This window comes from Fukomys damarensis, unplaced genomic scaffold, assembly GCF_012274545.1.
Source record: "Fukomys damarensis isolate Sample0158 unplaced genomic scaffold, DMR_v1.0_HiC HiC_scaffold_4, whole genome shotgun sequence".
NCBI classification, from domain to species: domain Eukaryota; kingdom Metazoa; phylum Chordata; class Mammalia; order Rodentia; family Bathyergidae; genus Fukomys; species Fukomys damarensis.
Window position 1 is genome coordinate 2921207 of NW_022900916.1, and position 25293 is coordinate 2946499.

A 25293-nucleotide genomic window follows, 5' to 3' on the forward strand; every position below is an offset into this window, starting at 1 on the left:
TAAAATGTTCCTTCACTTCCTTCACAACTATTAAATTATACTTTTGGGTTGAAATAAAACTTCCAATCTGAATAATTCGAAATGAAATTTTATTTTTGCACCCAGAGCCCAGTGTATTTATCCATTTTGAAATGTCAAGGTATATCAAAAATGTAATAGGTTATTATGTTAACATTAGATTTTCTGACTAGGAGACTCGCGCTTAGGAATAAATTTTACTTTTATCTTGATGAGCAGTTGTTTGAACTTCAAACTTAGTTGTTAAATTTTTCAAGATCTAAACAAATAATTCTAGAACACTCCTAATATGGTAACTGCAGAAAAAAAGTATGCACAAGGAAAGCTAAGCGAATGACACAAAAGAGGAGTAAATGCAAACTATGCTGGCAATTTTTAGGGTTAACATAGTGTTTATACAGTTGTTCCATAATTCAAACAATTCTTCAAGTGAAGGCATCAAAACAACTTCCTGAGGCTTTAAAATACTTTAATAATGTCTAATGGCATTGCAGATAGTGGTCAGACTAGTATGTTAAACAGAGAGCTAAAATTTGTGTTAGCATTGCTCAAAATAGAGCCTCCTGGATATTAGACATGGTAGAGTTTCGCATTACAGAACCCAATAAATTTAAAAACATATTTTATTACTTTCATATTTTTCACATTCATGTTTGCCATAAATAGATATGGTGAATCTGTCTGTGCTATCCTTACTATGCAGAAATTTCACTTATTTACTAAAAAAAACTTACTTAATAAAAAGGATTTTGGGGGCCGGGGATTTAGCTCAGCGGTTCGGTGGCCTGCCTTGCAAGCGCAAGGACCCGAGTTCAATCCCCGGTATCAAAAAAAAAAGGATTTTGCATCAGTCTTTCCCTGATCAACTTTTAATTTCTAGAATAAGGTACAGGTGACTGACAGCTGCCTTTTTTGGAACCTTGACATAATAACCCAATGTATTAATTTATTCTATGTTATGTTGATTTCTTTTCATCCACATACCTTACAAAGCCTGTTGGGAAATGATAGAATGCAGGGTCAGCGGACACAGTTCTACACTCATCTTGACTCTAACCCCTGAGGGAACAGTCCTGCAGGACCCACTTTCTCAACCTTAAAGAGAGATACCCAGGGCACCTCTCAGCTCTTCTAGAGGTTGTGTGAGTTAAGGGCCTAGAGCAGTGTCTTTAACAGTGAACAACAGTGTTGCAATACTTGACAGTGTGATTAATATTAAGCGAAATGATTCTAATGTGTTGCCCTTCTTAGATGAGGTATCGAGAATCGCAGGTTTTGGGGGAGCTCCTTAACTCAGTTCCAGAAACATATATGGGGATATGAGTTCTGCAGGAATGAATAAATCAGCCCATGCTGTACATTGTTATACAGGTTCGGATATAATAATAAGAAACCATAAAGATGCTTGGGATGTAGTCCCTGGAGATAAAAATAATTGATTCTGGACTTTGAAGAATTCGGTAGGTGAAAAATGACATTAGGAGCAGGGTAGGAGGAGGGAAGATGGACGTTTCAGAGCAGTTTGAAGTCATAACTCATGTCCCTGCCTGCAGTGGGCAGATGCGGGAATGGAAACACGGTCCCCACGGGAAGAAGGGCTGGAAACACGGCCGGGAATGGCTCCCGGGAAATCTCAGCACCATGCAGCAGGGAGGCATGGAGGACTCTGAATACGGCAGAGCGCAAGTGGAGCTGGAGCTGAGTGTGTTTGCTTAGCAGCAGAGTGCTAGGAAATGGAAGGAGGGGAGGAGCCGGAGCCGTGATGCCAGCATGTGGCAGTGGGAAGTGCTGGTCCGAGAGGCCTGTGCCCTGCACTGTGCCACCATCGGGACCAGTGCAGCCCTGTGTGCGAGATGGGTCTCCGCAGGCAGTGGTTCTGCTGGCCTGGACTCCCTGACACGTGTCCTTCCTCTGCTGTTTGTCCCTCTGCCTGCCTGCACTTCGTCTGGAGCTCTGGGGAAAGCACCAGCACTGCTTCTAACCGTAAAATCTTGTTTTCCTTTTCCATTCCATGAAGACATCAAAAAAGGACAGGTTCATTCATTTAAGCTACATTTTATGAGAACTCATTGGCTATTCCATCTTCAGTAACACACTTATGCTTTAGAAAATGGTGCTGGAGCTCGGGGATTTACCTCCGTGGTTCCGCCACCTGCCTTGCAAGCGCAAGGACCTGAGTTCAATCCCCAGTACCAAAACAAAAAAAAACAGAAAAGAAAATGGTGCTGAACAGTTTTTAGGGTTCTAAATTTTAGCTTGTGTTTCTGAAATGACTCTTGCCCCTACACTTTTAAGCCACAGTTATAATTCTTCATTTGATAACTCTAGATAAGATAGATATTAATAAAAGTGTGTACATTTTTCTCATTTATTCATCTTTACTGTATCAGTGGTGAAAAACTCTGGTATAATACAATTTAAATTTGGGGGGACTGGGGATTTAGCTCAGTGATTTTGGCCCCTGCTTCAAAAGCACAGGGCCTGAGTTCAATTCCTAGTACCAGAAAAAAAAATATTTTTAATTTTTGGTAAGTGGGTGAAACACATTGAAGTGTAATTTACATATTAATGTGAGGTGCTATTGCACATGATAAGTTGAGTACATTTTGTCTGTAAAAAAGGGACATTCATTCAGCCACTACTGTTTGTGAAGTTATAACATGGTTCTACTATAAATGTTCTGGGGAATACACCCTCAAGTACTACTATTGTGTCTAGTCCTAAAGGTTGCACTTCTGACATACAAAGTAGGAGAGTCATGACATGAAATGTGAAGGCATAAACAGGAAGACTGTAATGGGTTCGAGTGTAAAGACTGCCATTTGTAAGTCATTGCAGTTATTTAATATGCCAGATTCAAAATAAGCGGTCTGATTTCAGTGATGTTTATAGGTTATATAATTAGAATGTACATCGATGGGCCCTGATACTGTACAAAGATGTAAAATATAGAAAGAAAACTTAAATACAAACAACCATTTTCATTAGAATAATAAATAGGAAGAAAACATTAGAAGAAAGTATAATGTGAATAGAGTCATTTAAATATTTTCTATGAAAATTATTTTGACTGGTTATTTTACTTCATTTTTAAAATTAAAAAGATGAAATTTTTGAGAGTTAAGTCATTACCTCCTTATTAATTTGTTTATGTTCTCATAAATCTAAGAGTTGAAATATCTTGTAATAAGAAGCCATTAAATTTTTAATCCTGGTGCAATTATGAAACTCAATAGGGAGTCCAGAAAAAAATACTTTGTAATTTTATTTATGTTTTGTCTTATTTTCTTCTTTGAGATAAGTAAGAATTGTAAATGGCCTGTTAATGGGCCGTGAAACAATTAAATTATGTTATAGCAATGTTGTGATAAAATGATGTGTATTTAACCTTTTGCTTTTTATACTTTTTTTGATGGAATTTGGGAATAATGTTATACCCTGTTGTTAACTGCCTTTAAAAATGTGGTGTGCAGAGCAAACAGTTTAGTTTTATGGGTTTTTGTAGATGCCAAACTCTGGAGAAGAACCAAAAGACACCCTGACTGCCAAAACAAATGAAGAAAATCACTTCCTCTTCTAGCTTGGCAGAACATTTATACATGATGGCTTAAGAAAAATAACTTTCTGTTTCCAGTGAGGCCTTTCTTTGTCATACTTTACCACCTGAGTTAATGTTTGGCTTCAGTCTTAAACTCTGTTTTTAAAAAATAATAGCAGCAACAACAGTAACATCACACTCAAGCAACAGAACGTTAGCAAAATTGTCCCATGGCTTGATTTTGCAATGGCAAGCACTCATGGTTTGATTTTTTCCTGTTCCCTCACATTTACCTGGAGCGATCTGGCCAACATCCTTCTACCTGCCTGAAGGAAGCCTACCAGATTTTGAAAACTCAGATTATTGTTGGCATCCAAAGTATTTCTGTCCTGATGAAGCTGAAAATATTTACATTCATTTGACACGTTTTATAGCATTTTCATGCCAGTGGATCTAATCTTTCAAACTTTGCTCCTCTGAGTTACTTTGGTGGATTTTGACTTCACAAAGAATGTGATAAACATGGCTACATCCCAGTTAGCTCCCATGGAATACATGGGCTGTGTGAAACACAGGTCTGAGAGGCCTGGGTAGCCTACGGAAATTAGTCCCTGCATTGCCCTCTGAAGTTATAATCCAACAAGAGCCAAAATTAAGCACACAAATCACTACAAACTTAGAGAAAATAAGGCAACCATGGGGATCAATGGAGGCAGAAATGCTATCTATTGAAAATACTCCAGGAAAGGCTTTGTTGTGAAACACTTCATATGATGTGTCTGGAAGAGCGACTTCACCCTTTTTGGAGCAGTTGCCATTATCAGGTTTGCTGCCAGGAATGAGGAATGTTCTGACAATCTTCAAAGAGCTATTTATTGTCTTCACCATCACACAGTGTGTTATCTTTTGCTTGTGTCAAAACCTGTGAAGGTTCTAAGACTTTGCCTCATATTTCAGATAAGTTGGCCTGTCACAGTTTCACAGATGCTGTCAGAAAATGTTAACGTCCAGGCTCACAGACAAACAACTTTGTTACACAGGAACCTCGGGCAGCCAGAGCTTCAAGTTTCCTCAGCCTCCCAGCCCCCCAGGCCCAGCCCAGCAGACCCTGCACACTGGGGACCTCACGATATTGGGGGCACTTCTGTGCAGGGCTGTAAGCGAATAAGTCCAACCTTTGACCATTGGGAGACATTGGCAGTATTATTCTGGTCAAGAAATAAATCTTCTACTTTCCCTGGATGGAGAATCTGACTTTCTCTTTCTATTTGAAAAGAGTCTGGAATGAAAGTCATCCAAAGGAGTGTAGAAATGTGATAGAGAATTTCCCTGCAAACAGGGCATTTACATAGTCTTGGAAATAGTCATTAGGGAGCAACTTAAGAACACGATGCCCCAAAAACATAGCCTAAAGAAGTTACCTTTTTAAATATTAATCAAAATGGACAATAAGGGATGCTAATATACTTTAAAAAGAAAAAGGAAATCACTGCAACTCACAAGTATTTTAAGAATCAGTGCATTATTCTGAATTATGGATGAAGAGTTCTCTACTTTATTCATATCGATGAATGAATTAATCATGAAAATCTTGCCAAGAACACATGATCCTAAAATAAATTGGTATTTTGACTTTCTACACACATATGTATAAAAAGTCTCTTTATATGTATCTACTCTAATGTATGCATTTGAATAATTTATGCATCCAGAGGAAAATATAATTTCAAACCAACTTTAATCTTTAGGTAGAAGGATGGTCTTAGAAATAAATACTCTAAGAAAATCCGCCCTTCCGTGCAATAATGTTTAGCAAAACGATCACAGACAAGATGAAGTTTGTCATCCTGCAGCTATGCTTGGGGGCCCAGGCTGTGATCGGGGTTGGTGACCCCAAGGGCTCCAGCACTGCGGCACCCCATCCTGACATCAGGACACCCCTCCGGGTCCTTCCCGAGCCCCACACCATCCACCGGCGACTCCTTGTTAAGAACAAGATCCTCCACTTTGGGATTGGGTGTGTGTGCTTTAGGGTTTGCTAAAAGCATGTTTTTCTCTATATCCTTAATCTTCTTCTTTGTCCTTTTTGTCCTGGCCCTGTAAGATAGAAAACTGGTGTACCTTCACTTAAAATTCATATGCTGTACTAGGAAGCAGAGAACTCTGATGCTGAATACTGTTAGCAAGAGTCGCTCTGCGGCTCAACTGTGACAAGTTCGAAAGAGGAGTCAAAGCATGTTGTATTTATTCTCAGGATAATAACCCAGATTGCGCAGCGGTTACCACAATGACATTGTCACCGCTTTTATGAGTTCCCCCTGTTCCTCAGGTTTCAGAGCTTGGAGTTGACTGGTGGACCTCCTCCACTCTGAAATACAGTTGGCTGACATGATATCTTATGAGACGTAACTTTCAGAAAAGAACTTAACTCTTCAACATACCCAGGATTCAAACATAAATGTCACATTCAAGAACTAAACACCTACTGGAGTGAGTCAGGTAAAAGAGCAGCCAGTCCCCTTGAAAGAAGACTTTGTTGTCACCTCCAGTGGTATTCTGTACCTATCTACTGTGGCTTGTTTTTAGAATTTTTTAAAGGCCATTAAGATGGAATTTTACACAAAATTTCTTATTTTGCATGTGGGCTGTTGCTTTAAAATAATCTAACAGTTTACTCGCTGAGTAGAGAAGACCTCCATTCTGCCGTCTCTAACGTTTAGCTCATTTAGTGCTTTCCCAAGCTGTTGGGCACAGAGTCACATGGGAATGGGAAAAAGGGAGGACACATAAGAAACTTTAAAGGAAGGAAGTTCCATGGTCAGAAGAGTGATAGTATCCTAGCAACGGAGACTATCGAGAATGAGCATAACTCAGACCCTAGGTGCTGAGCCTGAATCCTTCTCATCAAGGGCCCAAGGACCCCCACACATCCTGAGGAGGGGAGGAGAGCAGTTGTCAACACCCGAAATGCTACTGCTACCCAGCCAGGGAATCCTGCTGTTTCACCAAAATGTCATCTTGATGATAACTGCTTACAAAGGGAAGAGAACCAAGGATGTGTGAGGCTGCCTGACTTTGTTAGCCATAATGGAGGAAAAAATGCGTAAGGGCTCCGGTAGGGACCAGCCTCCCTCAAAGACTGAGCCCATCAGGGTGGAGCAGCATAACCCACGGGGACTCCACATGATCGCCGGAGACCAGGTCCCCACAGGGGCCTGAGGGACACACGGCCAAGCGTGCAGCAGAGGTCCTCTGGGGTGGCGGGAGGCCAATGTGACCCAAAAACGTGGGGCAAAGGGTAAAGTAGGAGGCCTGGGAATATCTGGGGCAGACGGTTGCCATGGTCACTCTGACGATGTCATTATTTAGTTCACTGGTAGATCTACTGTTTTGTGGCTACAGTTTTTCACAGGTAAAAGCTCAGCTTTTGAAAAAGAAGCTTCCTTGGTAATGCCATTCTTTTGGTGAAGTGTTGTGAAAGGTGATATTAGATACTGAATTTTACAAGGTCAGAACACAACTCGAAAGCTGTTAATGGCAAGAGAGGACTCGGCAGGCTGCCACGTTGAGTTCTGCCTTTAGTCTGCTGCCACAGCACTGCATCCACAGAAGGCGAGCACGCTTACCCTGACACCCAGTGATTCCACCCCGCTTGTACATACCAGTGCTGTTCATACACGGAGCCCATCGGGGCCCGTGCAGCAAGCGAGGCTTCTATGCTTGGGGAAGTTGTGGTGCAACTGTAGGAGATCCTCACCACGACATCACAGAACTACAAGAAACAACAGACTGTCAGGGTCCTCATCTATGGAGTGTGCTCAAAACCCAATTCTCCATGAAAAAACTAAGAAGTGTTACAAAATCTAATGCTCTTTACATAAACTAAAAATGTATGCCCAAATCAATCCTACGCATGGTGAAAGAATGAAGTTAAACAAACAAAATGTTCCCAGAAGCAAGGCTCAATGGTTGCCTCTCAGTAAGATGTAAGAAGGACGCAGAGGCTGCAAAGGGAAAGGATAAATTGGTGAGGGCAGACGTCTCAGAGCTCTTGGTGATAAAGACTCAGCTGAGTTCACCACCACTGGGATAAACAATTGAAGTAGGAGAGAGATGTTTCCAGACCAGTGACGATGAGCAAAGACTAGAGTAATGTGGCAAATTTCACCCTCTGAACATAAATTTATAAAGCAAAGGAAAGAAAAAAATAAAGGTATCAATTAGCAGAGTTTCTGGAATATAGTACCAGTGGTTCTGCAGTTTAACAAAAACATGAAGAGGGAAAAGGAGGCTGAAAAAAGACAAGGATAAGGAAAACAATATTTCAAAAGTAAAATAACACTCAGAAATATACCGAGCAACTCTAGATTTATTTCTGTGGCCTCAGCAAAGTGTTAGACACTGTTAGAGAAGAAAAAGAAGTATAGGGTATATTCCTCGTCTTCAAGAAATGAGCAACAAACTTGACATGTAAGGAAAACTTTCCGAATTCCAGTCGGAAGTGGGGAATGGATGCTTTCCGTAATAACCGAAGTTGTAGTGTGGAAGTCACTGCGTAGCGCTTCACAAGTGAGTCTTTCAGGAGCCGCCCCTTCATCCCTTCCCTGTACGGAGCCCATCACAGGCGAGGTGGAGAAAATGCAGCAGGAACCCAGGGAGGGGCCTGCCCGGAGAAGCAGACGTCGGTTCTGGGGCACTGGAAGGAGGAGGTCCCGCGGGCTGCAGGGTGGCCAGGCCTTGAGGGTTGGAGCAGGAAGTGAGCCTGTGGGAAGGCTGAGAGAAAATAAAGGCTTGGCATGAAGTAAAAGTTCACACACAACTTTCTCGATTATGCAAATGATTATGCGAACAAGAAAAAGTCTTATTGTATCTTCCCAGAAAATAGAACAAAATGGAAATGGATTAAGTTGTAGAAGAAAGTGAACCCGCTTTTCAGTGTGGTTTATTTTTATATGCTGTTGCCATAATAGTCCATTATCTTCTGTTTCAGATCCACTGGCCCAGCTCAGCACTAAAAATAGAAGAATGTATAATGAAAGGCAAAGACGCAGTAAGTATTGTTCATTGTAAATTCGACAATCATCAATTACATTCTCACTCAACCACAAAGAACTTTTATTTGTTATTAAAAAACATATTTGCAGTTTACTTCGGGAAGGAAAAATATAAAGATATACATTTAATCAATATATAATTACATAAAATTAGCTTCAATGTAGGCAGACAGGGAACCGAGTGCCATCCAGATCTGGGGTTTTGTTTTGTCTCAATAATCTTGCATTTATAAATTCCTTATGCTAAGGCTTATTTCCAATGTAACTGGGAAAAATTATGGTACTTAGACGCATTGTGAGATTCACCTTCATTCTGATTAGCGAAGCAGAAGGAAGTGAAGACATAAATGGGGAGAGAACACAAGTCAGAGAGAGGCGAAGGCCTGCACGCTGGTATGATGTGAACTGCGCTGGGACCCGGGGAGGCAGTGCCCTTCTCCGCTTCTGCGAGGCGAGGGGGGTCAGGCTGGCACTGAGCCTCCCTGGTTTCCCCTGGCAGCAGCCGGATGACCTGCCAGGCCAAGAGTGGCATTGCACAGATGCAAAACATCCCAAAGGCTGGCGTCCTGGAGCTCCCTTCCAAAGTGATCTTACCCTTTGTCTACTAAGAAAAAGCCACGTAAATGGCGAGCACACATTAACCTAGTTGTGTGCACCCGGATCGGAACCTGGCCACAAGTAACACCTTCTTGTGTCCGGACGCCAGGGTGGTGCTGACTCATCGGACCTGCTCTCAGCACCTGTCAGTCTGAGCTCCACAGAGCCACAGCGTGGCCTCCTGGCTCACTCAGGAGTGATGAGAGTCATCAGAGGAGAAGCAGGCACTACCCATTGTGGGGATAGAGGCACCAACAGGCCTGAATGGTCAGATCCTCCACCTCCAAAGCCACCCACGCAGGCTACAGAGTGGACAGTGGACACTCAGTTGCCCCAGACCGCTGACTGGGCCGTGTGCTCCTTAACTTGCCAAGAGCACACCAGGCACAGGTCCCTTCCAGGGAAGTAGGTCCCTGGGTCTCAACGTCCTGACATTGCCATGGGATAGACTTACAGAGCCGAAGTGCAGTCTGTCCTTATTGATCATCGTATCTGCTGAACATTGCATGTATTCATTGCAAAGCAAAAATTGGCATTAAAAGAGTTAGCATTTCTTTCATAATTCGTGTTTTTATTTTTTTTATTTTTTTATTTTTATTTTTGTACCGGGGACCAAACTCAAGTCCTTGTGCTTGCGAGGCAGGTGATGAAACCACTGAGCTAAATCCCTGACCCTAATGTTTTTAATTTTTATGGGCACATCTTTACAGTTATCATGATTACAGTTATCATGGGGAGTCAGTGCATGTACGAAAAGCAAAGTAAAATATAAGAGGAAGTGGTGAAATGGGTGTTTTGCAAAGGGAAGTGGATCAAGAGATGGAGGAAGGTGACATAAGAATGGAGGTGTGTCATAACGCATTTAACGAAATAGTAATACCTAATCTGATAACAAGGTGTCTGCTGGAATTAATTTAACCATGTTGGTTTTGAAGCTATCCTATCTTAAACATTTTCTTTCATATAGAAAATGGATCATAACATGCACCTAGTGACTAGTGTACTAAAAGTTGTCAAGTACATCGGAAATGTGTTAGATACTGCATTTGACCACCCACCCAGTACAACGGTGTGTACAATAAAGACTCTGTTAGATAGCAGTGTCCAGCCAGTGTGGGCTGTAGTCCGTTTTGTGAGTAGAGCTTTACAGAACACAGCCGTACACGTCATCTTTCCTAGGACGTCTGCTGCTTGCATGCGGTGGTTGCTGAAGAGACCAGATGGCTCATCAAATAAAATACATGGAATCTGGTCCTTCACAGGCAGTTTGTTGACCCGTGGGCTGTAATATCATAGCAATTATAACCTTACAATAAAATGTTATTTATGTTGGATTTTTTCTCGACACTTAAAAATTCTCTGTGAAATCGCCAGAGTCTGCCTATGCTTCCTTATGAATAATAAAGCCATTCCTAATTGTTGGTTTTCTGTGCTGATTCATTGTTTACATTGTACTGGGGAAAAAAGCATTGGGAATAACTTAATCACACAAATGGGCATATCGCTATACAAGTCTATGCTTCAGGACGTTTCTCAGCAGTGCTTTATTTATTCCCTCCTTTGGGATCTTGCAGGCACGAGAAACGATTTCCTCCATTATAAAATATAACTCAGGTATCACCGAGAACCAAAGCATACGTGACAGGCACCCGGCAGCACTCCCGGTCCCTGTCCACCTCCCGTCTGCCCCTCTCACCCTCTCCACCAGGGAGCCCTGCAGTAAAACATGGGATTTCCGGGATGAAGGAAAACAAAGATCAGAAAGGCTCAGCACCTAACCAGGGCATCACCCTAACCAATGTCTTCCCTTTCCTCTGCTCCAGAGCGAATGTGCGAATTTTGTGCGTGTTTTGCACCACTACAACAGGACACACCTCCTGATGTGTGGCACCGGGGCCTTCGACCCACTGTGCACCTTCATCCGAGTTGGCTATCACTTGGAGGTAGGATGGTTTCGTTCACTGCTATCAATAAAGTGAGAGCTACATGAGATTGCTTTACAGGAAAGATGGTACCGTGTCCCCCAAAAGTACTTGGAATATACTGGTTTAGTTTACTGCAGAAAAAAAAAATATTCCTGGACCTTTAAACCCTTGTCAGCTATCAAGCAGTGAAGCAATCAGTTCTCTGTGTATTTATTCAGCAATTTGATTCACTTAATTTGTTCACTTAAAAATTTTTACTTACATTAAACTGTTCTCTACTATGTTCTTATATTTGTTAATTTAATCCACCAAAGTGGAATCCATGTGAAGTGAGAGAGAGTGAGAGAATCATATAGCAAAATACTACATATGGTATTTTACATTGGATATACAGAGATTTCTGATTCCGTGATTACTTTCTCCCAGCCAGGCAAGATGCTGAGCGCAGGAGGGTTGCCTGTTTCGAGTAGAGTATGGATGAATACAAGTGGGAGAAGCTGTGTAGCCTTTCCCCATGACTCACAAAGTCATTCAGTAACGCAGCCAGGTGCCAGGTGAACTCACGGTCATCCCGTAGTTTCTACTCGAGAGCAGTCACGGCGACCCTACAAGCTTTGAACTTGCGACGCTGGGATGGTATATGCATGCAGCACTTCCACTGCAATTGGCCCAGGAGTCTGTGAAGCAGAATCCTGATGTCAGAAATTGTTACCTGTCCCTTAGGTGACAAAGCACAACCCCATGTTAAGAAAGGGCAGAGATAAAATAGAGATCTAGACATCTGAAGTCAAGGGTCTAGACTCTGCACTTACACACCTGTTGGGAGAGGGTGGCAGTGGCTGAAAAATACTTCTAGCAACTGGAAATAAAGACCAACAGTCATTGTACCTCTAAATTATTATTTATTTCTGATACACTTGTTAAATCTCAGCTACAAGCGTGATTAGCAGTACTGACATACCTAACAGCTGATGTACCCAGAGGGGATCCCAAAGTGAGGTGTCGCTGTGGTTAGCCATCCTTATAGGCAGGACACTGAATGCCACACTTAATCTGCTACTCTACTGCTTATAATTGTAAATCACAGTATTGTACATAAATGCACCACAATACATTCACTAAATCTTTTTTTTTCGGGAACCAGGGATTGAACTCCAGACCTTGCACTTGAGAAGCAGGCAGTGGAACTACTGAACTAAATCTCTGGCCCTTTGCTGAATCATTTTAAAGAAATGACTCAGATATGGAAGAGAACTCTAGGCGGATAGGCAGAAGGCAAATCAGGCCGATATGCGTATGTGCAAGTAGACATATGTTCCAAATTAGAATACATATGATCTCCTGCCACACATCTGCTGACAACAAATTCTCTCCATTTTCATGGGTTCAAAATGTTTTTATTTTACCTTCATTTTTAAAAAATATTTTTTCTGGAGGTAGAATTCTGGCTTAGTCCTTCTGTTTATTTTTTTCCTTTTATCTTTTGGCCTTTACAAAAAAAAAAGCTTTATTATTGTCTTTCTAATGGGAATTAATGTTTCATTCATATAGATATTACCTTTTTAGTAATTGTTTCATCTTTCAAGATTTTACCTTAATCTTGGCTTTTCAGCATTTTTTATATAGTGTGACTTAGAGACAGAGGGGGAAATTATATCTCTAATTCTTAGAATACCGATACTCATAAATGTGTGCATTTATGCTTTTCTAACTTTTGGTGATTTCTTCTTTAAATAATATTTCTGCTTTCACCCTTTGTTCTTCAGGAATTTATGCATACACATATATTTATATACATACGTTACCTATATACATAAATACCTATAATGTTAATTTTCTAGGCCTTGTCTCATAGCTCACTAAAACTCAATTCATTTCTGTTTAAACTCTTGTCTCTGCTTTTCAGATTTTATAAATTCTATTGATTTGTTTTCAGATATACTTTCTTTTCCAGCCGTTCCATTATGCTGCTAGGAACATCCCGTTAATGTTCCAAGCCAACAGTATGGAACTTTGAAGTCTAGAACTTTTCTTTTTCATATCATCTATTTTTATACTGAGTGTCCTCCCACATTTTCATTCACTGTGATGATATTTTCCTTTATATCTTCCAACACAGTTTTAACAATGTTTTAAAGCCCTTACCTGATAATTCTAATTTTCAGATCCTCCTAAGTTTGGTTTGGCCTGACTGACTTTTCCTTGACTAAGGGTTTTTGTTTCTATTTTTTTGCACATATAATAACTTTTAGAAACATTGTACCAGACATTATAGAGCACATGTTCTCAAGATCCTATTGCATGATCTTTTGAGGAGGGTTGAGTTTTGTTCTTGAAAATAGTTTACTTGGCTGGACTTAAGCTCACAGCCCTCTCACCATGGAGAGCTTTTCAGCCTTCCATACACTGCCTTGCTGGTGCTCCTGCTCCTATAGCTGTGGCATCAGTCACAAATCCAGGAGATAATTGGTCCCCAGCTTTCAGGGAGCCTACCTAGTTTCTAGGTATCTCCCTTCATTTTTCAGCTGAACTGATATTTTCAGTCTTTGGTTTGTGATATTCCAGTAGTAATTTGTTGTCTTCTACTTGAGTTCTAGCCATTTCTCTCCACATAAACTGGAGAAACTCTCAAGTCTGTACTTAACTAATCTCCAGTTCCTCTAAACAGCTGTGAAAAGGGATTTTTAAAAACTTAGCTTACTCACCATCTGTGATTAATTACTTCAATAGAAGCTGCACTGTCATTAGAATCGAACATTATGTTGTGTGATTCAGCTCAATGTGCATGATACTGAATGTTATTTCATAATTACCCAAGTATTAAATGTGAATGAAATATTCAGTCATATTAGAATATGTGAATATGATCATGCCATTCAAACATTAAAATGATATTTGCATATGATTAAGTCATTCAGATATGATTTAAATAATAGCTAATGTTTACCTAAATCTAAAATATATTTTGAGAAAAAAAATGTATAAATGTCTTAAGGGGAACTTTGTCCACAAAATAATAAAGGCAGTAAGGGATTTATTCCTAAAACACTGTTTGGAGGTTTGGTGTAACTTTCAATAAGGTTATGAAAAGCTGCAAATCATTAGAGGCAAGGAACATATTTTGATCAAGGAAGTTAGAGGCACTGATGCTTGGGGGTGTTGCAGATATTTGTCTGGTTGGCTGGAGAACAACAGGAAATAAAGCTGATAAGGGCATGAACAGGAGATTGGTATTTGGGCATCATTCTGAAGGCAGGAGGCAGAAGATGGAGAAGTCTGGGCCACGTGCTGGACTGAGGAGACCTTGGTCTTCAGGATGGGTCCAAGCCTGGAGAGAGGAAGGGAAGGCGCTCCAGGAGGCTGGTACAGGAGGCTTCCTGGAAGACCACCGAGGTGTGAACAGTGCTGCTGCCGCTGCAAAGCAGAGGATGTGTGGGACCAAGTGAGAAGCTATTTCATAGGAGAATTCGTATAACGGCATTCTGTGAGATGGTCCAGAGGAAAGGGCTTAAAAACTATTCCAATTTTATGTCGCGTTGGCTGTGTAGAAGGAAGTGCAGCCTTCGACAGCAAGGCCGGCTCTGGGAGCAGAGGAGGTTTCTGTGGGGACGTAACAAGTGCTCACATGTTTCCCAGTTTCAACTTTTTTGTTTCCATGTTACTTGCGAAATTGAGCAAGGAGCCAGGAAAGGGTGTTTTCAGCACAGATGGGCTCACTGAGCCCCGGCGGAGGAGTGGCGGTCTGTCCTGTCTCATCCCTTCTCTCATCTCCGCTGTCTCCCACTCACTTTCTCCAAGCACCGTGGAAAAAGCCCTCACACAGGTGCCTGCAGGACATCCAGGGGGCCGCAGAGTGAACAGCGAAGAGCAGGCAGAGAGATGCGGCACAGTCCGGTTAGCACAGACTCAGAATCCTTGTGAAAGGAGAACAGCTCCAACATGCTGTCACGAACGCTGCAGAGAGGAAGTGGCAGAGAGGGCCGGGGTGGAAATGGGGAGAGGAAGCCCTAAGAAGGGCGGGCGCAGCCACCACAGGGCCAGGTGCCCTCAGAGGCGGTGGAGGGCGCCGCCTGGCTCCCCGCGGGTCGGCTGCTTTCATCTCGTTCTTGATTCCATAGCTTTGAGCGGATACATGATATAAACCAAGAAGTACACAGATGTGAATGCGCTGCTGCCTCCCTGTTACACCTGGAATACCACAGTAACTAGGGTGCAGACCATATCATTCTCTTCTATTTCTGTTTTATTTCCATCTTTTTTCTCCTAAGGTATAAAATCTTCCTTGTTTACTTTTTCCTCATACCGTTTTCAGTTCACTCTTTCTCTTTCAAGATTTTTTTTCCATTTCAAAGTCTTTACTGAGTTCTGTCATGTTATCCTTGAGTTTTTCTAACTTCGAGCTGTGTTCTTCTCTTACTTTTGTATTATTTTCTTAACTTATTTCAGCTTCCACTGAAATGCTATGTTAGAGTCAGCGCACTTTCATTTTCTGGAAGGCTTGGGATGACCTTCATTTTCTGTGGTAATGTTATTATGTTCCTCATTCTTTTCTTGTAACATGATATTGATTCATCTAGGGTATTTTTCTATTTGTCATTTTGTGTAGCATTAGTTGTCCTCAACTTTCAGGAGGGAAACATAGGTCAGAATAGATATCAAAGTTCACATCCCAGAGCTCAGATCTGCTCTGTGTGTTAAGGTGTTCAAAATCAAGGCCCGATATAAATATTCTCCTAACTCTGACTCCCACTCTTTTAATCTGGATTTTTCTTTTCCCTGACCACCTTCATGCCTGTCCTGGAGAATTTGTATTTTCTCCCAGAAGTCTCTTCTCAGAAGAAATGTGGGGCTGTTGGTTCTGAGAGTTCCTGGGCTTCCTCTTTCTTGCAGAGCCCCGCTAACACCCCAGATCGCATCTGCAGATGTCCCTAAGGGCTTCACCTTCTATCTCTCCATCAGTGTGCACCTGTTGAAATTTGAGTCTCTGCTACTCAGGTTCAAGGCTACCTGGCTTCTTTCTGGCCCTTTTCCCCAGACCTGCTCATGCCTCCTGGCTAGGGGAGGACCACCCACACCCCGGGGAGACCTGGGGACATGGCTGCTATGGGCGTTGGTGGCCAGGTCTGCTTTTGCACATCTGGTTGATCCCTGTAATGAACAATAAGACCTGTGCTTTCATTCCCCTCTTCACAGATGTCTTAATGCAACTTTTAAATAGTTAAAGTATAAAATAGAAAGACATAAGATACAAGCTTGCATGTCGCCTCGTTTACTCTTCTCTGAGAGAAAATGGAAATTACATGATGGATGTAGAAGTTCAGACAGCAAACCGCAGAGGTTCCAGTTTCAGTGTAAAACATAAATTTCTAGAGAGCTGCTGGAGGCCTGGTGTTTCCACAGCCCTGAAATGCAGCTCAGGGCTTCCCAACTTGCTCCGTAGGACGCGCTGGCTGAGACGGTCCCAGCCCCTCGCCATCTGCAGCGGCCTCTTCAGTTGCCTGGCAAGGGCCCTGAAGGCCGCCTCTTGCAGAGGCATATACGTGTTGCCTGGAAGCAGCCTCCGGCTGTGGGCCGGAGTCGGGCACTGCTCAGGGAGCTCCACTGCCCAAGGCTGGAAGAAGGCGCTGCCCGGGCTGCAGTCTTTCTGGAGCCCTGGTCAGGCAGGAGTTTGTGCTGTGGGCAGAGGTGTTTCCCGTCAGCTGCAGGGCTGAAGCCCGCATCTCCCCGCTGTCCCCCAGCCAGGCTTCTGTCGGCCACGGAACACACAGGGTCTGCGGAGACTCGGACCAGGCAGGAGTCACCAGGACCGAGTCCTGAGAAGGGCTGTCCGTCCTGCCGCTGTGGGCCGGCTGCCGCTCACTCATGCGACGCACGGGGCCTCGTGCCGGGTCTGCAGCAGGGAGTGAGATCTCGCTGCAGTCAGCATCCTGCCGCTCCCGCACCTGCCCCTCACATCTTTTCCCGCGAAAGCAGGCTGCACCGGGTGGGGGGCTTTGGAAGATGTGTGTGGAGAATAAAGGAAAAGTCACGGCGAAGGATGCGAAATTAATTTATTGTTTCCTGAGACTGCCCCAAAGCTCTTCCCTTGAAAAGAAAAATGCCTTCCTCTTTGCAAGCACCATGAACGTTGAAGGGTGGAGGGATGGGTCCTCTCGTGGATTTGTGACCCAACACGGGAAAACTCTCCTGCCTGGAGCAATGCACTTTGCAATACAGACCATGAAATCTTAATGCCCATTTGTATCATTCCTTAGTGTGCAGTCTAAATTAGTCATGCCAATGAAAAATTTAAGTGTACGTTATGATTTTCAGCATGATTCTGATGTTCTGTCCAGTGTAGAAAGTAATAGCTTAGCTATTTAAGTTTTGATATAATTGGTTTCAAAATCATAAGAGATACATAAAGACCCCCTAGGAGCACAAATCTCTCTGAAAATACATTGTAAACCATACCAAAATCATATTCCTATCAAGGGAGTAGACATTTGAATGTTATAGGCAGGAAATGACATAATTTTGGTTGCCCATACAAATACTTTGTGATTCACCTATAATCGATTGTTATTTAGGTGAAACAGATTGTTACTCTTTGGGGCCATGTGTTTTAAATATTATTCCATGGTCCCCCTTCATCAAAGCTGGAAACCTTATTGAAAATAAGTGTACTCAAAATAGCTTGCGACATAAATGTTATAATGCATTTTTATTAAATATGCTTTTCTCACAGGTATTCAACTGTTTCTTAACAAAATATTTTCATTTATAGAGCAAAGATAGCCTTTGTTATAGTAAAAAATTTAACACTTTCTAAAGTATTAAAAAGTTACTGATATAAGTATGTCCTTTTAAACAACTGATACCAGTATAGCCAGGAATTTTATACTCTTTATATTTTATAAAGGAATATGCATATATTAGTTTAAAAACTGTTTTATGTCAACTCTTGTTTCAAGCCCACAAAACCCTGATTTTCAAATTTGTTCTTTCAGTGAGTTTTTGTTGAATGTCTGTTTATTTCTATTTGTTTAGCTAAAATCATCAACAGAATTTAAAGAGTTCAAGGTACTAATTTAAATATACTTTGTAAAACTCTTAGAATGGCCTTTGTCATTTAAATAAAATAAGCATATGAAATGTGTATTTATATTTGACAACATTTATACTTTTTTAGATGATTTTTGGTTAATAAGAATAAGCAAATTTTAACTTATACCGAGTTGTTTATATAAACCACGTTAGTCACGAGTTGTGAGGGATGAATGTGCTCTCCAATGCCCTGATCCATTTATGGGAAAATGATAGATGTTTTGTTGACTTAAAAATTACAATAATTTTTCAACATAATGAATTCAGTTAAATGACTACAAGATAATGAGTGTCACATTATGAAATTAGGTTTATGTTTATTTTGCTGTCCAGTGTATGAGTTTTTAGTTTTCAGAGTAAGTGATGTCTAAATATATTAAAATGCAATCGAAATTTAAGAACAATAACAGTGAAAATAATCTAAAATTAATTCTACTTTTAGTAGGGAGAACAGGAGTACATAATATATTAGAGTAAATATTAAAAGGTAAACGTGGAAGAGGAAATTATTTACACTGAAGTAGCAGGTGTCATATAAAGACAATGTATCGCCAGTTCTTTGAATGAGAAGAAAGAATGTTTCTGAGTGAGTACAGAGGCATTTCAAATTTCATTATCGCCTCATGTCAACAGTCATTATTTATAATTTAGTTTTAAAAGATTTAAATAGTAACCAGTACTTTGAAGGAAATTACATATCTGGTCCCTCGGGATGTCAGTCGGTTTCTACATTGTTTCTTTTGCGGTTAGACTGGAATCGCAGGATATTTTCGGTGTGACTGATGACAAGCAATGCTACAGTCCCCAAGGCACTGAGAGCCGAGCTGAGTGTCCCTTTCCTGGGTCCTTCACAGACTGTTACCTTTGTGGTTTTTTAAAACATCCCCAGAGTCATTTAAAATGTCTCAGAACAGAGATACTGTTCCTTCAGGCTTTTCTCTGCTGTCAGTCTTACTGGTGCTTTGGGCTTTGCGGGAGGAAGACAGGATTCTGTGCTGGCTTTGTCTGAGAATGAATCTTCAGCCTGGAAGGCGGACCCGCCCCAGGGCTCGAGGACTCCTCTGCACCTCTCCGTGTGTGGCCTCACCTGCGCACAGCTGCCCTGGTGGGGGACAGGGAGGCAGGCAGGTGACTGTGTCCCTGCAGCTTTCCTGTCGAACACCAGGCTGATGTTGACCCAGAGCTGTAACTAATTAAAGACCTGCAGGTGCAGCAGCAGGGAACGCTGAGCTCTGCTGGGAGAATTTCCTTTGCTCCGGGCGCACCCAGGAACGTGCGAGTGGACATGCTCTTCGCTGCCTCTGGCTGGTGCGGCTAGCTCTGACTTGGTGCCTCTCCCCTGCCTTGCGCGTGTGTTTGTAGACGTGTTCGTGTTTGGGTGTACCGACCCCCTGCCCTTCACTTCCAGGTCTGCCCAGCATCTCCGTCGGGCACCGGACGGAGGCCTGGTGTGCTGGGCAGCGGCTGGTAGCGCGTGGAGTGCGGGCACAGCGCGTCTGCCTCTTGCTTTGTGTCTGCTGCGCACGCTGGCAGCTGCGTGCCTGCGGGGCTCACAGGCTCCCTTTGGCACAGCCAGGGTCTGGTTCGTTTGCTCGCAAAGGGCTTACCTTTGAAAGGCAGTTGGTTTCACAAAGCAAATTGCTATCTCCCCAGGACCCGCGTGAAAGCTCAGCTAGGCCTCTGCGGCAGCGCCTGGTCTCTCATGGCTTGGACGCTCTGCTCACTTCGACCCTCCCAGCTGGCCGCCGCACCCGCCCAGGGCTGGCCTCGGCAGGAGGGACGAGGACCGTGGAGCTGGGTCATGGGCTCATATCGTGATGCAAAACTCCTAAGAATCTGTAGTTCAGGGCCAGGTATTTCAGTCTTCACTGTGGTTTATAAACACCTGGGTAAGTTTCTGCTTGTAAACCCTTATTTGATTAAACTGGGTCAAAGTGTTTATGTAGAAGAATTTACAAGTTCCCCTCTCTAGTTTCTCTTCTTTAATTATATAAATTCTGCCTACTTTTGGAAAAGCTGGGGAACAATGTAATGTACTTTTGCTTGTTTGACATTTTTGGTCTTTAAAATGTCGATGAAGTGTAACTCAAAGAGCAGAAACATTCATTGGTTAACTTCTTTGTAAACATATAAAACGTACGAATAAAGTGTCCAGGTTAAAAAACAATACTGGTGATTAACTTTGAAAAATGGAGCACATCTGTATAATGGGCATCCAGATCAGGACCCGAACTCAACACCTCAGAGCCCTGCCCTTCCCCACCACTGTGGCCCCAAATAACCACTGCCCTGGTTTTCATCACCGTACGTTACTGTGGCCACATTTAGAATTTCATGTAAAGCATGGGTTCCGTAGCTCTTGCTGGTTTGTTTGTGTTGTCAGCCTTCGATGGTGCTCTTGCTGGGAGCCCTTCTGTGTAGGGGTCGATGTCCATTCTCCTCTCCGATGGCTGGACTGTTCGCAGCTGTTGTGCTGCTTTTATTCCAGTCTTAGGAGCACTCTGGGCCATGCCCTTTGCTGATCGCTTGCGTAAGTGTTTGCTGAGTGGACTCAAGGAGTGGGATTCATGAAGCAAGTGCTCAGCTTTAGGAGCAACCGAGTGGCTTTCCGGCAGTACACCCACCTCAAGGCCAGCAGCGGCGTGTCCATGTTCTACTTAGCCTGTGCTCAGCAGCAGCACTTCATATCGTCCACCTCTCTACTGGTCATTCTCATGGATGTGCTGTGGTGGCACATAGGAGTTTTCACTATGAAAGTTGAGCAATTTTTTTCCTTGTTTTGATACTGGGAATAGAACTTGGGCCCTTATGCTTGGAAAGAAAGCAGCAGAATCACTGAGCGACATCCTCAGCCCAAGCACATTTTGATATGCTTGTTGAATGTTTTTTGTATGTGTGTACCAGGGATCAAACTCAGGATCATGCACTTGCAAGGCAGGCGCAGTGCCACTGAGCTAAATCCCTGGACCTATGCTTATTGATTTTTCAGTCACTTGATTTGAAGCCTCCAGTGTCCCATTTAAAGGTGGCTTTGCATTTGCCAAACTCATTTGTTGTAGACCGAATGCAAAAATACTAGATTCAGTGTTCAGTATGAAGGAAATGCTCAATAGGTATTTTCTGGTGGAAAATAATTCTTACCAGGATTCTTTTAAAGAAAACAGTTTAAATAAAGATTATTCTAAAATTTGGGGAAATGATTAAAAATGGTATTAGGGTTACATTTAAAGAGTTGGTGAGAAAGAAAGCCCAAGGAGGGAGATGAAAGCCAGTATTTCCTGATCATGATATTTACCTTCCTGACAAGCAAGGTGAGTCCAGGAAAAAAGATACATTACAGAGTTCTGATCAAAAGATTGGATTTAGAAATAGAGTTTTTGTTTTGTCTCTGAAGTTTAACTAGTATGTGAGAAGGATTCAATACTGTGAGTTAATAGTATTATATTTATATCTGTGTATAAATTAGTTAAGTATAAAATATAATCACAAAACCTAAGTGGTGTTTGAAACCTGTTGTCATAATCATATATAGTCCTGCAGTCAGTTAAGGACCTAATAAAAAGTAGTTACTTTTATGAACTTATCCATTTTGGGGTTCTGAGATATAAAAGCTATACAATTCTCTGTATGAAGGATATTAAGAATATAATGAACATGTTGCAAGGTGAGGGTCCTTGTATAAAATAAACCCTTCACAAAGAGGAGGCAGAGACTTTCTACCGATGGACATTGTTCCTGAGGTCAAAAACATGCTGTCGTCAAAGTTTCTCACTCTCACATTTATGGTAATGAGGCAACTAGAGGATTTGTTTTCTTTTTATATTGACTATTGGAAGGGTGAATGTTTCCTTTTTGTGACATTAGACTGCTTTACCCTGGAAATGATATAAAATAGATCATGTTTTTAAGTTTTGTTCTGAAAGTATATGGAGAAATGGTGAAAACAATATGTCTGAAGATGTCAAAATCCTCCAGCTCCAAGGATAAATTTGCCATTCATTGAAAATGACCAGAAGAAGAAAACATATTATCTGGGTGGAATTTCTTATTTTCAAGTATATTTCACTTTGAAATTTGAGCAATATTAGGAAATTAATACATTAACTTCTTAACACCAACTTGAGTATGATAAAAGCAGTCAGATTAAGTCTGTCACAGACTATGTTGTTAACTCACACACACGCTGTGAAGCAGACGTACATAGAATTAAATTTGGTGGCCGAACTAAAATATTGGCTTAATTAAAACGAGCTGCTTATTCCAGGATGGCAAGCTGAGCCTTGTCAGGTGTTTAAAACTCTGCAAATGGAAATTAAATCAGGTTTTAAATGTCCATAAAGTCTTATTTTGCCCGTGTATTGTGCTGGGTTTCCTGGAAAGTTTGTCTTGGATATTGACACAGATGGAACCACTGGGGGGAGAGAGAAATGAAGAAGTTCAGGAGGAAGCTAGGATTCCTGAAGTGCTGCTTATCTTTTTTTGAAGAAAGAAAGTAGAGAGCACAGTAACATCAGAAGATCCAATAGTATGATGTCACTTACCAGTTTGATGCTGGGAAGGCATCATTTTCTGGCAGGGCACTTGCTTCTTGCCTGTCCTCCTTCACACGTGCTCCCACGTTTCCCCTCTCCTCCTAATTCCTGTTCTGTTTTGCACAGTGAACAAAGCTCCCACTGTATCTGCCCCTTTTACTCAGCAACAGCTTGTTTCTTCCACCATGAGAAAGTGCGACGCACATTATGTGTGCCCGCATACTCTCCTATCTGACTTATTTAGTGGACTTAGTGGTCTTGCTGTTAAGTCGTCCACACATCGATTCCATGCTGCTCTTTCTGGGACAGAATGCTGGAGTGATGTTAACTAGGTACGGTCTCATCCCAGCTCAGCCTCCAAGCTGTTTTCTTCCTCACTGCTATTCTTGAGGTTAGGCGAGGGTGGGTTGAGGTGGTGGGGAGTATAGAGGCTTGGGCCTGGACAGTGAAACTAACTTTTCTGCAACCCACTGCCCTTGTGGGCTTGGGTCTTTACCCTTCTCCTTCACACCTCCCCAACCCATTGCCTGTGAGCTGGAGTCTCCATCTCCGTTCCTATCTTGAGCGAGTGGTATGGTTGTGCTGCGATCCTGTATGAGAAGCAGGAAGGTCCTATGCGCTAGGTGCTGGCATGAATTAAGTGAATGCAAGAGGTAACCGTTTTTCATGTTATATCTCTATGCTGCTTAGGAAATTCTTAACCCTCAATATTTAAAATACACTCCAAAAGGCAAATGAAAGCTATAAACTAAAAATCCACAGCTTCTCCCTCTTTTCTCACATCTAAATTTAAATATTTGAAGTTACATGTTTGTTTCTTTTTCAGAAAAAGAACTTCCTGTTCTCTTTGAGATCATTTATTTCACCTGATTCTGTCTTTTAACTTCTTTTTTATTTTAAGCCACAAATATCCTTTCCATTCCCTTTGCTTCCAATGCACAAAATATGTTCTAAAACTCTCCATTCTAAGCAAAACTTATACAACAAAGACAAAGTGTGCCTGAACTCTTCTTGGCCTTCAGGTTGCTTTCTGAATCCCTACGTCAGCCCCTCCTCTCAAGGCCCTGAATGAACAGTTGGCGAGACCACCTGTGCTTCTCCTACACCCTTTGTTCTGCACCCAGGGGTACCCCGTCACTTTGGGGAAATAGCTCCCTTATTTTTACCCACAAACTTCCAGTTGCAATGTTAGTAGCTCCTTTAACTCATCACCTTGTGCTAATTCTCCGCTGAATTTGATAGAATTTGCAATTCTGAAATAGATGTTTTCTTTTTCTAGGCTTTGAGAGGCGTCCCCTCTCTACAGTTTAAAATTTCCAGATATTATCTTTCCAGATGTTTAACACTGGCGGTTACAGTAATTCTGTCCCTGGTCTGTGTCCTCCTACAATGAGTTGTTTCCTTAGAATCCTTGTTTTTCTTTGCCTTTATCTGTGCTCTGTTCACCGACCTGGCCTTACCTCTGCTGTGATCCTACCCAGAGCCCTGCGTGCCACTGCGTGTGCCCACCAGGAGGTGCACAGGCCCAGGCGCAGTTTTCGAGGAGAGGGCCTAGGAGAGAGCCCATCACGCAGCCCCTGGGACATCTCACTCTCTGTTATCCACGCTTTGCTCCTGCTGACCCTTCATGGGGAAGGTGCCTGCCCTACGCTGTGCTCCACATGCGGGAACTCAGCCTGCAGACTCAGTCACACCCCACTCCCCTGGATGCTTAGCTTGACCTCTTCAGTGTGAAGTTAATTAGTTTTCACTTGGGTTTTAATTGTACTTCAGTCCAAACTTAATTATGAATCACTATTTCCTTCTAAGGAAGAGACTGCCAAACCTGTCTCTGGATCTTCATGTTCTGGCTACAGAAATGCTCAGTAAACACACACAGAAAGTGCAGAATTGGGCTCATTATTTTTCTAGCTTGCTAACTTGTATGAATCTACAAAATGTTTATGAGTATTATTGAGCATAGGGTTTACGTTTTAAATTTAAGACTAGGTATGAACAAATATTTAAATAATTAAATGCTTTTAAATTTTCAAGTCAATATTTTTTGAAGATTTAAGATCACCCAGATACAAGTATGAGCAGAATATATAAATATAAATATATACGTGTACATGATACTCTTTCCAGCTTTCTGGACTTTCTGCTCCTTGATGCTCCTTGTTCTCTTTGATATTACTAAGTTATAAATCATTCTGAAGACTTTCACCTTTTGGACCCTAGCATTGCCATAGGCTGCAGTGGGCTGTGCAGGCAAACCTTGCTGCAAATGAAGGGACCCCTGCTGACTAGGTGGGTGCAGTCCCTGGTCATCTCCGGGCCTCTGGCTGCCTCCACCATTTGCGGTCTGTGATGTGTTGCTTGCTCTCACACAGCGCTCCGCTCGGGAGCTCCGCGTCCAAAGTGTTTGGCTATCTGTCCACGAATCCAGTCCAACCTGGATTTGTCTGCCGCTGAACCCCACAGGCCTCCAGGAATGAGTCTGGGACGGTGCGTGGGACGGGCTGTGTCTGTTTTCCGGGTTTCAGGCTCTGCCATGGCTTAGC

At 42.3% G+C, this 25293-nt stretch overlaps 1 protein-coding gene across 1 annotated transcript in view; it reads left to right on the top strand.

Moving 5' to 3' along the window:
* Positions 1 to 25293, top strand: part of Sema3e (semaphorin 3E) — a 106226-nt gene that overhangs the window by 14419 nt on the left and 66514 nt on the right. Inside the window, exons 3-4 of the mRNA XM_033756474.1 lie at positions 8547 to 8606; positions 11031 to 11150. Coding sequence (XP_033612365.1) covers positions 8547 to 8606; positions 11031 to 11150 — 180 coding nt within the window. The remainder of the gene's footprint in view (positions 1 to 8546; positions 8607 to 11030; positions 11151 to 25293) is intronic.